Source organism: Neltuma alba, unplaced genomic scaffold, assembly GCF_004799145.2.
Source record: "Neltuma alba isolate B1F8T4 unplaced genomic scaffold, ASM479914v2 tig00006308_pilon, whole genome shotgun sequence".
In the NCBI taxonomy this organism is placed as follows: Eukaryota; Viridiplantae; Streptophyta; class Magnoliopsida; order Fabales; family Fabaceae; genus Neltuma; species Neltuma alba.
Window position 1 is genome coordinate 12,902 of NW_021634415.1, and position 15,256 is coordinate 28,157.

At 36.5% G+C, this 15,256-nt stretch overlaps 2 protein-coding genes across 3 annotated transcripts; one reads left to right on the forward strand and one right to left on the reverse strand.

Annotated features, from left to right (window-relative positions):
- Positions 1 to 125: 125 nt before the first annotated feature.
- On the forward strand, positions 126 to 6,242 carry LOC114750062 (probable methyltransferase PMT25). Of its 2 annotated transcripts, none has more exons than XM_028938603.1 (9): positions 126 to 369; positions 1,051 to 2,105; positions 2,180 to 2,329; positions 3,511 to 3,781; positions 3,880 to 3,990; positions 4,072 to 4,246; positions 4,778 to 5,047; positions 5,482 to 5,676; positions 5,757 to 6,242. In XM_028938603.1, exons 2-9 carry the CDS (start codon positions 1,086 to 1,088, stop codon positions 5,983 to 5,985), a joined length of 2,421 nt encoding a protein of 806 aa, XP_028794436.1. In that variant the 5' UTR covers positions 126 to 369; positions 1,051 to 1,085; the 3' UTR covers positions 5,986 to 6,242. The 2 variants fall into 2 exon arrangements, with proteins under 2 accessions (XP_028794436.1, XP_028794437.1); XM_028938604.1 differs by having other exon boundaries at positions 126 to 302.
- A 322-nt stretch (positions 6,243 to 6,564) lies between these two features.
- LOC114750054 (wall-associated receptor kinase 2) lies at positions 6,565 to 9,985 on the reverse strand. The gene is made up of 3 exons (XM_028938597.1): positions 9,118 to 9,985; positions 8,843 to 9,034; positions 6,565 to 8,077 (listed from the first exon to the last, which is right to left on the reverse strand). The coding sequence occupies exons 1-3, from the start codon at positions 9,971 to 9,973 to the stop codon at positions 6,876 to 6,878; spliced, it is 2,250 nt and encodes a 749-aa protein (XP_028794430.1). The 5' UTR covers positions 9,974 to 9,985; the 3' UTR covers positions 6,565 to 6,875.
- Between the last annotated feature and the right edge of the window lie 5,271 nt (positions 9,986 to 15,256).

Here is a 15,256-nt window from a genome sequence, read left to right on the forward strand (position 1 = left end):
TAGTATGGATTCAGTAATCATAAGCTCCTTGCCAGCTGTAGATTCATATATGACCCATAAATAATAAAATACACAATGCACATCTTTTACTGCAACTACTGTCCTTGGATTTCAACTTCCTAATGCCAGCGCATCATGCCTTCGCCTTTCTCCGTTAAGCGCGTTAATCTCGTCTTCTTCCTTCCATTGAAATATCTACAGCTCTGCTTACTCCTCCATTCTCCGTTACCTCTGCAACTTGAGTGATAATTTTATGTACCATTTCCAGCCATCTACTCACCTGCTGAAGATGATCTACGAAAGTGAGTAAAGCCTGGGCAATTCGTCATAGTATCTCGTTTTTTTTTTTCCCCTTCCATTCCTCTCAAGGTAGGATGTTACGATGAGCTTATCTTTGTGATCATGATCTTCCCTTTCTGTTTGTTGGATGTAATGAAAATGCTAAAAGCATGTGTTTTTGGGGTAAAGGGAACTTATGCGTGATACTCGTCTTCCTTTTCTGTGCGACCATAAACGAACCTCGTCAATTTTTCACTTTTCTATGCTTGATTTCCTGCTTCTTTTTCCTTTTTTCCCAATGCCCTTTGGGGTTCCCCCTTAAGGTAACTTGTAATCGACTTTGCGCAAAATTTTAATCTGTTTTTGCCAAGAGCTTTGCACCTTAGGTTCGAAATGTCCCTTGCATATCCTCGAAATGTTGCCAAGAAAGTTCCGATTTTTTCTTTACCTTCTTACTTTCCGTTGTTTTGTTTCCTTGGTCTACCCAAACAAAGCAAACGAACAATAGTAACTATGGCTATAAATGGTCGTCAGTCTTTCTCATTCTCTGTTCTGTTACTTATATTCTTCTGATTGTTCTGTTGGGGTGCTGGAGATCACATATGTTGTGTCCCTACGTTTGATTTTGGTCTTTTGGATGTTTATTTGAATAGCGTAGTTTAACTGCAATACTGTCTGATGACTTTTCTAAACTAATAAAAAGAAGAAAGCATGAATTAGCTAAGTTACATTCTTATAGTGAGTTTTCTAATATTTTGCTTTCCTTACTAGGTACATGTAACTTGGACTATCAGTAGTTTAAAAGCATGGCTATTGCGAAGAATTCCCGGGTTGAAGGGAGGAAATCATTGAACTACTACTCGACAGTCTCTGTAGTCGTGTTTGTTGCATTTTGTTTAATTGGTATATGGATAGTAATGTCATTCATTGCCCCAATTCAGAATTCAGAGTTGCGGGTAGCTGAGACTATTAATGAGGTGAGAAATATAGTAGGTGACAATGCCTCCGCGCAATTTGAAAATGGTTCAGCTAATATAGTAGATGAATCAACGAAGGCAGATCTCGAGGCCAATAAATCTGAGAGTGAAAACCATTTCAAAAACCAGGGGGAACAAAAAGGTATTGGAGAATTGTATGATAATATAGCTGTAGAAAACCGGCTAGAGGATACTACGAGGGAGAGCTCTAATGAGAAGAATGGTTCAGATAAGGGTTCAAGCACTCACGATGAAGAGTTAGACAGAAACTTAAATTCAGAATCTGTGGAAACAGAAACAATAGTTGTCCAAACTATTGATGAAAAGAATTTGGACAAAAGTGATAGTAACAACAAATTAGGGACAGAGAAAAGTACAGGCAATAACAAACATCAAGATGAGATTGGTATTGAGACTGTGGAGAAGATTAAGAAAAATATGTCTTCAAAGGTAGAACAAGCTACTGGAGAGAGTATCATGGAAAGTCATGATAGTAATCAAACTTCAAAGGAAGCTTTTAATGTTGATACAGAGTCAGGAATCTTAAATAATGCTACCACAGAAAATGGAACTTGGTCAACTCAAGCTGTAGAGTTACAACATGAGAAGGAAACACAGAAGTCTTCAATTTCTAATGACAGAAACAAATATGACTGGAAACTTTGTAAAACAACTGCAGGACCAGAATATATTCCTTGTCTTGATAATTGGCAAGCTATTAGAAAGCTTCCAAGTATCAGGCACTATGAACATTGGGAGAGGCACTGTCCTGATGAAGCTCCCACCTGTCTTGTTCCTCTACCTGAGGGCTACAGAATCCCCATTAAGTGGCCCAGAGGCAGGGAAATGGTTAGTGACATATACTGGATGAAAATATAATGTTGTTACTTGATGTTGAAGTTATATTTTGGTTCCAATTGCAGATATGGTACAAGAATGCACCGCACACAAAGCTTGCAGAAGTTAAGGGTCATCAGAATTGGGTCAAAGTTACCGGGGAATACCTTAGTTTTCCTGGAGGTGGAACACAGTTTAAACATGGTGCTCTTCATTACATAGAATTCATTCAGAAAGTAAGCCATTCTTATGTGTTTCTATTTTGTCAACGCCATTCTCTTCCTAACACGTTATTTTCTATGATTGATTGTTCTTGCCAAATACTCCCTCCGTTCCTTATTATAAGAGACGAATAACCGAATTACGTTGATCAAAAAAACTGTTAAAATTAGTTAAGAATAATTAATGTGTTAAAAGTATAATTTTTTTTCCAAAAATGCCCTCATTAATAAGGAGAGAGAACAATGGTGAATTATTAAAAGAAAGAGAAGTGGGAAGGAGAGAGAGTGTGAGTTAGAGACAATAAATATGGGTAAAATAGGAAATCAACACAAAAATGTAGAGACAACTTTTAAGTGTCTCTTATATATAGGAACATGCCATAAGCATCAAATGTCTCTTATAATAAGGAACAGAGAGAGTATTGTTTATGAAAACCTGTGAATTGATTATTTAGTTACAGGAAAACAGAAACGTATTTACGTCATTTGCTGCATATATAGCAACATCCTTGTTTTTTGTCAGAAGATACATTAGTAATTGAACATGCATACAGCAACGCATGTCTTCCATATCAGGTGCTGAAGAGACTAGTGTATCTGTTGAATAATGAACTGGGTTTGTTCTTTTGTTGTCAATAAAGCTCTTAAAGTTAAAAGTTATGCTAATATCTAACAACAGTTTCCAGAGAGATAACTAACTTAGGGAAGAAAATGATAATGAGAAAGGCATAAGTATACATGATTCTTTATTGTTGCAAATGTTATGATCAACTTCGAAGAGAAATGGCTGTTGTTCGTGCATGTTTCAAATGTGAAAATGTAAGGGCGTTTATGATTATGTTTATCATTTCAAGGCATTTTAAAAGTTCTCAAAATTTTGAGCTGAACTATTAACATCCTTTGGCCATTTTACTCTTCAACTTTAGCACGTACTTATTCACCTCTCTGTCTACATAATTCACCAAAAATTTTGTAACCTTGTGGTATGGTTTGCAGTGTGAAACAAATTGCCTCTCTTGTATAAGCCTTCAGGAATTCAACCTCAATGGGTTTTTATTTCTTAATTTTTTCATATGTGTGTTATCATGCCCTCTAACCTATGAAAGCTTTACAACTTGTTATTATGCTGTCTTCAAAATTTTTGTTCTCATTTGATTGGTATCTTCTCTTTATTGGGTGCTTGCATGGTGGTCTAGTCTCTTCCTAAAATAGCATGGGGGAAAAGAAGTCGTGTTATATTGGACGTTGGGTGTGGGGTAGCCAGCTTTGGAGGCTACTTGTTTGAAAAGGATGTTCTTACCATGTCGTTTGCTCCTAAAGATGTGCATGAGGCCCAAGTACAGTTTGCACTTGAAAGAGGAATTCCTGCCATATTAGGTGCTATGGGCACAAAAAGATTGCCCTTCCCTGGTTCTGTCTTTGATCTTGTCCACTGTGCACGCTGTAGAGTCCCTTGGCACATAGAAGGTGGATAAACCTTTGCTGAGCTTTTCTTTTTGTTAGCTTTTATTATTTCCGTTTATGCTTGAATGATCTAGTAATGCCTTAGTAATTGTACAATGCAGGTGGTAGGCTACTGTTGGAGCTTAACCGTGTTTTGCGACCAGGAGGTTACTTTGTGTGGTCTGCTACCCCGGTTTATCAAAAGAATCCAGAAGACTCTGGGATTTGGAAAGGTAAAGCTTATTTTACCCAAGCTCATGTTGCTAGTAGGAACCACCATGTGGGCGGATTTTATGAAAACCTTTTTCCCGCAGATATGGGTGAAATTACGAAGTCAATGTGCTGGGATCTCGTGGTCATTGGAAGGGACAAATTGAATGGAGTGGCAGCAGCAATATATAGAAAACCAACTTCCAATGAATGTTATAATTCCAGAGCCAAAAATGAGCCTCCCTTGTGCAGTGAGCTTGATGATGCAAATGCAGCTTGGTAATAAAAAAAATCACCAAAAGATGTTTTTTAAACCAGAACCAAAAGATATATGTTGGCTTCTCGAATTTTGATGGCAATGATGTTCTTTTTAGTAAGAATGCATTACAGAATTGAAATATTATTTTTACTAAACTACAAAAGATCTTGAGCCCACATTATCTAGAAAATAAATGATTTTTTTTCATCTGTTGATAGATACTTACAATCAGTTTTGTCCTTGTCAAATCAGAGTAACTTTATCAAGCTTATCAGAGTAATGCTTAATTTTCATGAACATTCTTTTGTTCAAATACGAGAAATTGAGAAAGCCAGTGGAACCACCATAGTCTTCAACTTCGTATGAGTAGAACTTGTTTTTCCCCCTTTTTTTGGTTTTTTTTTTTGGGGGGGGGGGGGGGTGGGTGGTTTCTAAAGATACCTTTTATACTAACTTATCCGGGGTTGCCAACATTGTTCTGCCCAGAGAATATTTCTTTATAAAGGAGTTTCTCCTTTAATCATTACATGTGCCAAATTCCATATCTTCAGGAATGTATCGCTAGAGCCTTGTATGCACAAAGTTCCTATTGGTGCATCGGAGCGCGGATCACTCTGGCCTGTACATTGGCCAACGAGGTTGGAGAAACCACCTTATTGGTTGAACTCTCAGGCAGGTGTTTATGGAAGAGCTGCTCCTGTAGATTTCACTTCTGACTCTAGGCATTGGAAAAACGTTCTTTCCCACTCATATTTGGATGGAATGGGTATCAACTGGTCTTCAGTAAGAAATGTCATGGACATGAGAGCTGTGTATGGAGGGTAAGTCATTCTCCATTCTTGTGTATATTCTGCTCCCCATGAATGCTATAATCCCCTGGTGGTCCCTTTCCCTTCAGAAATTCTTCTTGCATTTGTTTCTTGTATGTATTTACAGTGTTCAATGCTGGTATCAAATATGAATCAACACCTCAAATTGCACCTGTACACTATATAATTTGTCTTCTAGCAGTGTCTGTATCGTCTTGTGTTTTGTGTCTGTGTCAATCCATGCTTCTTAGGAGTCTGAGGTCATATGATTTCATGTCATGAGTCTGCTAGAGTGACTATCATTTCTTTTCCTTCTCATATTTTTCTTTTTCCGTTTAAACTTGTTTTTCCCCTTGAAAAAGCATATGACAGTTTTAGATAGTCCCTTTCTTTGATTTCTTTTAGTGATGCAACTGCTAAGTTCTGTAAGTATTATCGTTATTCAGGTTTGCTGCGGCTCTGAAAAACTTGAAAGTGTGGGTAATGAATGTAGTTCCGATCGACTCTCCAGATACGCTGGCTATAATCTATGAGCGTGGCTTATTTGGAATTTATCATGATTGGTGTGAGTCATTCAATACCTACCCTAGATCTTATGATCTTCTCCATGCTGATTACCTATTCTCTAAGACTAAAGAAAGGTAAGTTCGGTGATCATGAAAATTGTCGACCATGAAATCTGCTGATTCCACTTGTTTAACCAAAACTTTACTCGATTCAGATGCAATATAGTAGCGGTGATTGCAGAAGCTGATCGGATCATGAGACCTGAAGGTTATTTGATCGTAAGGGACAATGTTGAAAGTACAGGTGAGATAGAGAGTATCGTCGAATCTCTACACTGGGATATTCGATTTAAGTATTCAAATGGCAACGAGGGATTACTCTGTTTTCAGAAGACATTCTGGCGTCCAACTAAGACAGAAGCCATTGTGTCAGCCGTTGCTTGAGTAGAATGCTTTAATACCCCAATTTCAAAGGCTGCACGCCTTATTTATGTGTTTTTTTTTTTTTAATTTGCTTATGTCACCACATCGAAGAATGTAACCTGTTCTTTATTGATGTAGCTTCTTTTACAGATTTTAGGCTGTGTTCTCGCATCCCTTGTGACGTTTACCCTCTTCATATAAACCAAATAAGTGTGACTGCAACAGGAGACTCGAATTGCTCTTGAAAGTGAGTCTTTTTAATGAAGTTGCGGGAATTATATTGTGTATCAAAGCCAACCATTTGATTTGCATGTAAACATTTGTATCAAAGCAAACATCTTCGTCATTTGACGCACTCAGTCGTTAAATGGTTATAAAATACTCAAGTCTTTTTTATGCATAACTTTAGTTACTTGGCGGAATTTATACTTTCATGGAAGGCAGCCAATGTAACACTAACCATTTGGATTAATCAAGAGGTGCATAAACTCCAGCCATTTCATTAAAATGTTGACACTTTATTGACCCCACGATGTCCTTGTCTCACGAAAGCTAATGCATCCCATTGGTGGTGAATGGCACAAACAAATGCCTCACTAATAGTCTGTCAACGCCTTAGCAGTGGTAACTCTGTCATACTTTATCTCTTTCCTAACAACATATTTGGTTTACATGAGGGAGAAGAGAAGCTCAAACGACTATAATAAAATACTCTGTTTGATCCTAAATATAAGACTTATATTTGTAATGTAATTTACACTATAAAATGAATCTTATATTTAGATCGGATGAGTACTTAGAAGTGAACGGATTGACATCACTAGAGATGCACTTTAGGTCTACAAAATTGCAGGAAAAACAAGTCCTACAAATAAAGAAAAAAGGACGGCGGACACAGAGGCATCAAATGATCAACGCCCATCTTCAATCTCAAACGCCATCTGCTTTTGCATGGTATCATATCCAGATGAATTGCTAGTACCGGCGGCCCCATATTCATCAGGCACATGAACAAGTAAGTATTCAGTTTCTTCAGCCATGGCATCCCTACCCTTCATCCAAGGATGCCTTTCCATTGCAATCAAACCCTCTAATTCCATTGCTACTTCCTTCATAGTTGGTCTTTCCTCTCCATTAATTCTAATACACCTTCTTGCCAGAAAAGCAACTTCCTTCAACTGTGCAGCATTCTTCTTCTGATCTAACAACTGCCTATCAAGAATTTCCCATAAACGGTCTTCTTTTATTGAAGACACAAAGGACATAGCCAAATTTGGTTGTTCAGGTCTATTGAACTCAACAGCTTTATTGCCAGTAAGTAGCTCTACAAGCACAACCCCAAAACTATAAACATCACTCTTCTCATTTAACTGACCTGTGAGAAGATACTCTGGATCCAGGTATCCAAGCGTCCCTTGTACCACTGTGGCAGCTTGAGTCTCATCAAGAGGAACAAGTCTTGAAGCTCCAAAGTCAGACACCTTTGCTCTATGATTGTGGTCTAGTAATATGTTGGTAGATTTTATATCCCGATGAATAATTGGAATGGAGGCCGCAGAATGTAAATATGAAATGGCCTCAGCAGTTTCTGCAGCTATTCTTAATCGAGTTTCCCATGAGATAAAGAATTCATTCTTTGATGGGTTAATATGGTCAAGAAGAGTGCCATTATCCACAAACTCATAGACTAACAAAGGAACTTCGGTTTCAAGACAACACCCCAAAAGTTTGACCACATTCCGATGATTGATTTGGGAAAGAACAACCACTTCATTGATAAAATCCTTAATTTGTCTGGGATCCCCTCCTACTCTAGACTTCTTAATGGCAACCGGCGTGTTGTCTGGTAATATACCCTTGTAAACTGTGCCCTGTCCCCCACGACCAAGGATTCTATCTTCATCAAAGTTGTCTGTGGCATTCTGAAGCTCAACCTGGTTATATATTTTGGTTCTGTCAGCATATCCTTGTTGTTGTGAAAGTCTTTGTAACAGCACATTTCCTCCGTTTCGCTCGAAATTTCTTTCTCTAATTAGCTTCTGAGTTCTTTGCTTGTGTGCCCAGCATAACATGGAAACAAGGGTGAAGCCAACTAACAAGGTTGCACAAACGCCTGGAAGCAATTAATGTAGTCCAGCGTAAGATCTCAAGCGAGGAAAAAAGGTTCTAACTTTGATTTAAATATATGTAAAAACTATATTCCTCTGTTTATTTCAAATTATTCCCTCTAATCCAATGCCCGCCATCCCTTGAATAAGGAAGAAGACCCTAATCTAATATTGACCAACTGGATGTAGGTCAAACAAACTGAAATTAAAGTACTCCCTCTGGTCCTAATGGGTCTTATATTTAGGACTGGGGGAGTAGTATCTTTGAAGAGAAGGGTATGATAAATTTTTTTTGGACAGATTTGTATGATGGCCCCGGCATGAGACAGGGTATTTAGAGTCCTATCGCAAGGCAAGCTTCCTAGACAATAAAAAAAATTTCATTCCTATTAATGAACAAAGTAAAAACTATCCCTTATTGTAAAATCCTTTCTTTAATAAGAAAAATAGTTAAAATCATTAAATTTCTCATAAAAATATAGTGATTTTTGATATTACCCCTGTTTACCACACTAAACTCTAACATCATATTAATTTTTACTCTCTTCCTCTCACTATTTTTATTAAATATGGACATATGTGGGCAAAAAACATTTAGTACTCCTAGAAAGTAGCACGTGTAAAAAGGATAAGAACAGATTCTAATTGGGGTTTAGTGATAAGGAAGAAATGCTCAAGTATAAGAACATATGATGAGAATTTTTATTTTTAAAACTGATTCTGAGAAAATAAATTAAAAAATAAAATAAAACAGCCATTGGCATTCTAACCTAGTGCTATTATAAGAGAGAGCAAATTAGGATTAGAGTGAAAAGGAGTTTCCAAAGTGCAGCGGGTTCCATCAACGCGGCCATCGCCTTTATAACCAGGGAGACAAGAACAGTTGTGGCCGCCATCGAAATTGTTGCACTGCGCATGCGCTTTGATGTCACAGTCATTGGGTTGGTCACACTCGTTGACATCTGAAAAGGAGCGGGGCATCAGTAAATGTGATTATGCAGAAAAGGAAACGATTAAACAAAGAAAAATGGAACCAGAATTATACCCTGACATCCATCCGGATGGTAAGGATTTCCATGATACCCGGGCTTGCAGAGGCATCTGTATCCGAATCCAGTGGCGGAGTTCTGGGAGATGGCGTTGGGGTTGCATACAGATTTCGGTGGGCTCGGAGCGGTAGCTTCTTGACGAGCATCATCATCTACAACAGACCAATCTAACACGAGCCGGGACTCGTTAAAGGGGAGACGCTCGAGATAACTAGGAGAGAACTCAAAGGAGCCTTTTTTGGCAACAAAAGCATAGCTGCAGTTGTTGAAGGCCCACACATTTGTATGATTTTGGAAGCTATATGATTCAAAAGTGATATTCCTCATTCGATGAGGAACATCGACTTGGCAACACCCAATTCCGGAACAAGGTTCACCAGTATTCTCTGCTGGTGGTGGTCGTCGGTTACATCGCGATAGGCAGCCAGTGGAATAATTCTGTCCGTCCTGAAAACTATTCAAGTAGCCGTAGGTGTCACAACCCACACTCACGAACTTGTTTGCGGAGCTAGAAACAGGGAAAGCAGGAATCTTGAGAGAGGAAAAGGAGAGGTCAAGATCCACTGCTCCTGATTTATTGTAACAAATGCGGGAGACATACATAGAGATATCCATTTGACCATCGATGGATATGTTCAAGATCTGGATGTTTGAGCCGGGGTAATGTAATGTGGTGCCATTACACGCGAGATTGAAGAATGCATTCAGAGAGCAGTGACGTCCAACACCAAATGGATATGGAATATCCACACTTCCACATTTGTGGGGACAGCCAGGATGCAGGGACAACTGAGCTTCACCAGCTGTTGCTGCTATGGCTACTAATAAGAGAATCAGGCCCATCATTTCCATTTCTTCTGATCGATCCAGATTAGAGATCAGAGGGATGGCTTTCCGATGGAATGCTTCGATATGCGGTTCAACACAGCCTGCTTCTTTTGAGACTAGATATATAGATTGAGGACATCGCTTGCATCCATCCCATTCCACGAAAGAACAAAGCTGGCCCGACCGACAGACTTTAACCAAGTCAGTCAACTCCACTCCAGCTTCAGAAATGAACTATCCGGACCCATGCATGATTTAATGACTTGTTGTCAAAATTCTATAATTTTATTTGAAAATAATTGGTTGGGTCGGATGAGAAATCACCCAAAAAAAAAGCAGAATTTCTTTTCTTTTTTTTATTTATAAATTTAATATATGTAAAATACGACGCTGACACATCAACACGGTAAAGAATAAATTTTCACTGTATTTTTTAATTTAATTCTACATGAAATATTTGAATCCGTCGGAAGTCATTGAACTTTTTGTGATAAACCCTGAATTCATACCTTACAGTTTCGGAGTGCATTTCTTCGATGGTGTTAATTTTTTTATTGATATATGTATATTTATATATAAGTTACATTGTTTAATTTTTTTTGTTGGGGATCCGTGACATATTTTTAAATGTAACGTTGTGTTATTTATTAGATGACTTTTAACAAAAAGACAACACATCAATGCATTCTTATTTTGAACTAATTAATTAAATTAACACGAACGACTTTAAATATGTCAGTTTCTAGAATTAGCCAGCTATATTACCATCAAAAAATGAATAATTGAGAAATTAATTTAATTTTAAATCTGTACAATTAGATACACTATTAATATTACACTCTTGCACAAGTATCGAATTTGTTCAATCACTTTGTGTTAGAGACGAAAAACATGTTTAAAACCTCCGTTCCTAGATCATAAAAAACAGGTATTAAAAAAAAAGATCATTAAAAAAAAAACAACGATGAACGGAGACGACAATTGTGTGGCCGAAATTCATTCATTACATTTATTTGGCCCGCTCCAGTCATTGTAGCAACAACTTCTTTAACGAGTCGTGTACGTCCTGCATCTAATTATGAATATTCTGCTCTTGGTTAATTAAATTTTGCCATCATTATGTTATTTGTTGATAAAAATAATTGGAGATGGAGCTCATCAAATGCCTACTTAGATTGTGTCAAATATAAGTTATTTAATAATAGGTTTTTTTAATTCGAGCATATAATTTAAAACGATAATTATTAATAATGCAGGATTGGTTAATTATCATGGTGGGATGGGCCTCACCGGAAAAATGAAGAATCTCACACGCAAAGTTGACGAAGACTTTGCCTTTATTGCATAGCGCATATGATATTCCACATGGAGAATTATTTAGGCAAAGCTGCCCAAATACGACAAAAGTTAGCGACTTTGACCAATTCTCTTCCCCTCATTCTACGCATGCGATCACAATCGCCACTACCGCATGCAGGCAATACTCTGCATGTCAGCTATCGTGGACTGGAGGGCTTCTTGTGTACGTTGTTTACTATTTTTCGGAGGACTTAATGTTAAATGCAATACCGCGTGCAGGCAATACGACACAAGCATGTTCAACTCTCGCGTTAGTTTTTAAAATGGTAGAAAATATTCCTGCGCGTTTTTTTTTTTGGGCATCTTTCTAGATGGTGCATACATTCTAAGTTGATGCAAACTAAGCGTGCATTGCATGGCACGTCATACATTTCCAGAGAGTGAAAGTGAGGCTTCATTTCCCAAATACAACAGAAGTTAGCGACTTTGACCAGCTCTCCTGTCATTCTACACATACAACTCCTAGTAATAAAACTCGTCACTAATATCATATATAGGCAGCACTTTTAGATATATGATGACAATGTGGACGGCTTTTTACGGGGTTTTTAAGAGATACCATAATTTCATGTTTAGCAGTAGCAAATATTAGCTCCACTTCTAAATATAAGAGCTAGTTGACTAATTTGAGTAGATTAAGAAAATAAATTAAGTTAATTATTTGTAAAAAATATGTATTATCTTTTTTAAAATATCCTTATTAATCAAGTCTATTGGCTAGAACTATTATTATTAGAAGGATTATTTAAAAAAGTTATATAAATATGAAAAACAAAGTGGATTGGGTTTTATGTTTAGAACTAAAAAAAATATATGTTTTTTAAGTCCAAGTCTACGTTTCCTGCGCTTTTTTTTTTTTTTGGGCATCTTTCTTCATATAAACACAGGAAAAGCCAGAGGCTTTGACCAACTCATCTCCTTGCTCATTTCACACACGCGTCGGATTCAAGAAAAATGGGATGTGAAATTAACCCCAAAAAAACTAGGATATATTATTTCATTACTTATTTACAAAGGTATTTTCAAAAATATAATGCAAATTGTTGAAATATCTGCTAGCCATAACATAAATTTTAACGTATGGCTTCTATTCTAGTGAACCTTCTCTCCAAAGAATTTTTCTCGGCCAGCTTCTCCAAAGATTTATTTAGCACTTATGACTCGCTCCAGAAGTTTTCACCTCGCATTCCACCTCATTCTTCACATACAATTCGATGCGATCCGAAATTACTAAGTGGTTTCATTTTTATCTCATTCATTTTAATCTCATATAGAATACTACTTCATGTACTTAATATAAGAGCTTGTTTAACTTTTATTTTGATCTTAAATATAAGACTTTAATCCACTGTGTCTCTCATATTTATCCATTTTTTCCAAAATAGTTCTTGTTATAATGGTAATTCTAGCAAATACACTTGATTAGTAAGAATATTTTAAGAAAGACAACGCCTAGTAATTATAAAAACTAACTTTATTAGTTTCTTTAATCTATTTAAATTAGTCAACTAGCTCTTATATTAAATATAGGAAATAGTATATAGTGGTATTATACGAATACTGGGCACGGATCAGGGACCAACCGCCGTTGACTGTTGACGGAAACCAACTTGCACTCCACGGCCTAACATACAATCAGTGTGTTGTATATTTTCTCATAAATAACTTTCCATGGAGCGTGAGAGTGCACTCAATGATTTGCAGATTTGTCACGAGTACCTTTTTAAGTAACTCACCAATCATTCATACAACAATACATACTGATCATGTCATTATTCTGATAAATCTACCGGCTAAAACATAAATTTTAACGTATGGCTTCTATTCTAGTGAACCCTCTCTCTAAAGAATTTTTCTCGGCCAGCTTCTCCAAAGATTTATTTAGCACTTATGACTCGCTTCAGAAGTTTTCACCTCGAACCTCACCTCATTCTTCACATACAATTCGATGCGATCGGAAATTACCAACTGGTTTCATTTTTATCTCATTCAATTTAATCTCATATATAATCCCACCTCCTATATTTAATATAAGAACTCATTTGATTTTTTTTTAGTCCTAAATATAAAATTCTAATCTATTTCATATCTCATATTTATTTATTTTTTTCCTAAGGTAGTCTTTGTTACAATGATGACTCTAGCTAATATATTTGATTAGTAAGAATATTTTAAGAAAAACAGTATATATTTATTATAAATAACTAACTTTATTAATTTTTTTAATCTACTCAAATTAGTCCACTAATTCTTATATTAAGGATAAAAAAGAGTATATATTAGTATTATACGAATACTGGGCACGGATCAGGGACCAACTGCCGTTGACTGTTGACCAAAACCAACTTGCGCTCCACGGCCTAACATCCGTACAATCAATGTGTTGTATATTTTCTCATAGATAATTTTCCAAAATCAGTTTTCATACTCATCATCTTGATAAACATTCTAAACTCATTATATCAGAACTGTTTATATTTGATTTAAAGAGTCTAGATTTAAAATCTTTAATTATTTATTTTTAAATTAAAAACTATTTTTTGAAAAAATGATGGTTAAGAGATTATTTTTTTTAGATTCTATACATGTTGAAATAATTATTTTGAATAAATAAAAAAAATCAAATATGGACTATCTAAATGAAATATGGACTATCCAAATCTAATGAATTTATGATACTTATTAAAGTGATGAATACTAAAACTGGTTCCATAACTTTCCATATGGTGTGAGAGTGCACTTAATGATTTGCAAATTTGTCACGAGTACCTTCTTAAGTAACTCACCAATCATTCATACAACAGTATACACTGATCATATCATTATTCTGATAAATTTATGAAAAATATTTCATCGAATTTTAAGTCATAAATGAATTTAATTTGCTGCGGATCATAAATTTTATTTTTTGAGTAATGCGGAGTTCATTATTACAAATGGAGTATAATAAGTATTTTCCAGCACTAGTATCTCGAAGAAGAAAAAGAAGGGATAATCTCTTATCAAAAGGAAGATGAAGAATGGAACATCTGTATCGAATATTTGGTGGAAAATTAATGATGAATAGAAATCGAGGAGATTGCGAAATGATAAATTGGGTTGTACAAATTAATGTGTTGCTTTCATATTAACACACACAAACGTTTAATTAGTCTCGCTTTCAAGACTGAGATGAAAAGGGAAGCTTGAACTACTCTGAAAACTAAATCAATACCCATTGATAAGTACGTTTGCAACATCCATCAGAATGCAACACCGTCAGATGGCATGATAAGCACGCCAAGTGCATATGAATACTAAAGTGATCTTCGTCCGAGTTCAGTCCCAGATGCCATCTGCTTATATACGCTGTCACGGGCACCAGCAGCTTCCCCACATGCATTCATCGGGCACACGATCAGGTGAGTATTCCCTTCCATGTGATTTCATCAAAAGACACTCTTTATTTTCGGCCAGACCCTCTAGCTCCTTTGCTATTTCTTTCATCGTGCGCCTTTCCTCTCCATTTACTCTTGTACACCTTCTTGCCAATAAAGCCACTTCTTTCAACTGCTCAGCATTCTTCTGGTCTAACACCTCTTTATCAAGAATTTCCCACAAACGATTCTCTTTCATTGAAAACTCAAAATACATCACCAAATTTACTTGTCCTGGTCTATTGAATTTAACTACTTTACTTTCGGTGAGTAATTCCACGAGTATGACCCCAAAGCTATAAGCATCACTCATTTCATTCGGCTGCCCTGTTTGAAGGTACTCTGATCCAAGTATCCAAATGTTCCCTGCACCACAGTGAAAGGTGAGATTCATCGAGAGGAACAAGCCTTGAAGCTCAAAAGATCAGACACCTTTGCTTCGTAATTACAATGTAAAAGTACACTAGCAGATTTGATATCTGTGAATATTGTTGTTCTTTCAGCATATCCCTGTTGTTGAGAAAGTTGTCGA

Excerpts from the sequence above, each read along its gene's own strand:
- LOC114750054 (XM_028938597.1), bottom strand. The coding sequence starts at position 9,973 with ATGGAAATGATGGGCCTGATTCTCTTATTAGTAGCCATAGCAGCAACA. Across the intron at positions 9,035-9,117 it reads CCATCCGGATGGATGTCAGG|ATGTCAACGAGTGTGACCAA; the intron begins GTATAATTCTGG and ends GCTCCTTTTCAG. Across the intron at positions 8,078-8,842 it reads CTCTCTTATAATAGCACTAG|GCGTTTGTGCAACCTTGTTA; the intron begins GTTAGAATGCCA and ends AATTGCTTCCAG.
- LOC114750062 (XM_028938603.1), top strand. The coding sequence starts at position 1,086 with ATGGCTATTGCGAAGAATTCCCGGGTTGAAGGGAGGAAATCATTGAAC. Across the intron at positions 2,330-3,510 it reads ACATAGAATTCATTCAGAAA|TCTCTTCCTAAAATAGCATG; the intron begins GTAAGCCATTCT and ends ATGGTGGTCTAG. Across the intron at positions 5,677-5,756 it reads TTCTCTAAGACTAAAGAAAG|ATGCAATATAGTAGCGGTGA; the intron begins GTAAGTTCGGTG and ends TACTCGATTCAG.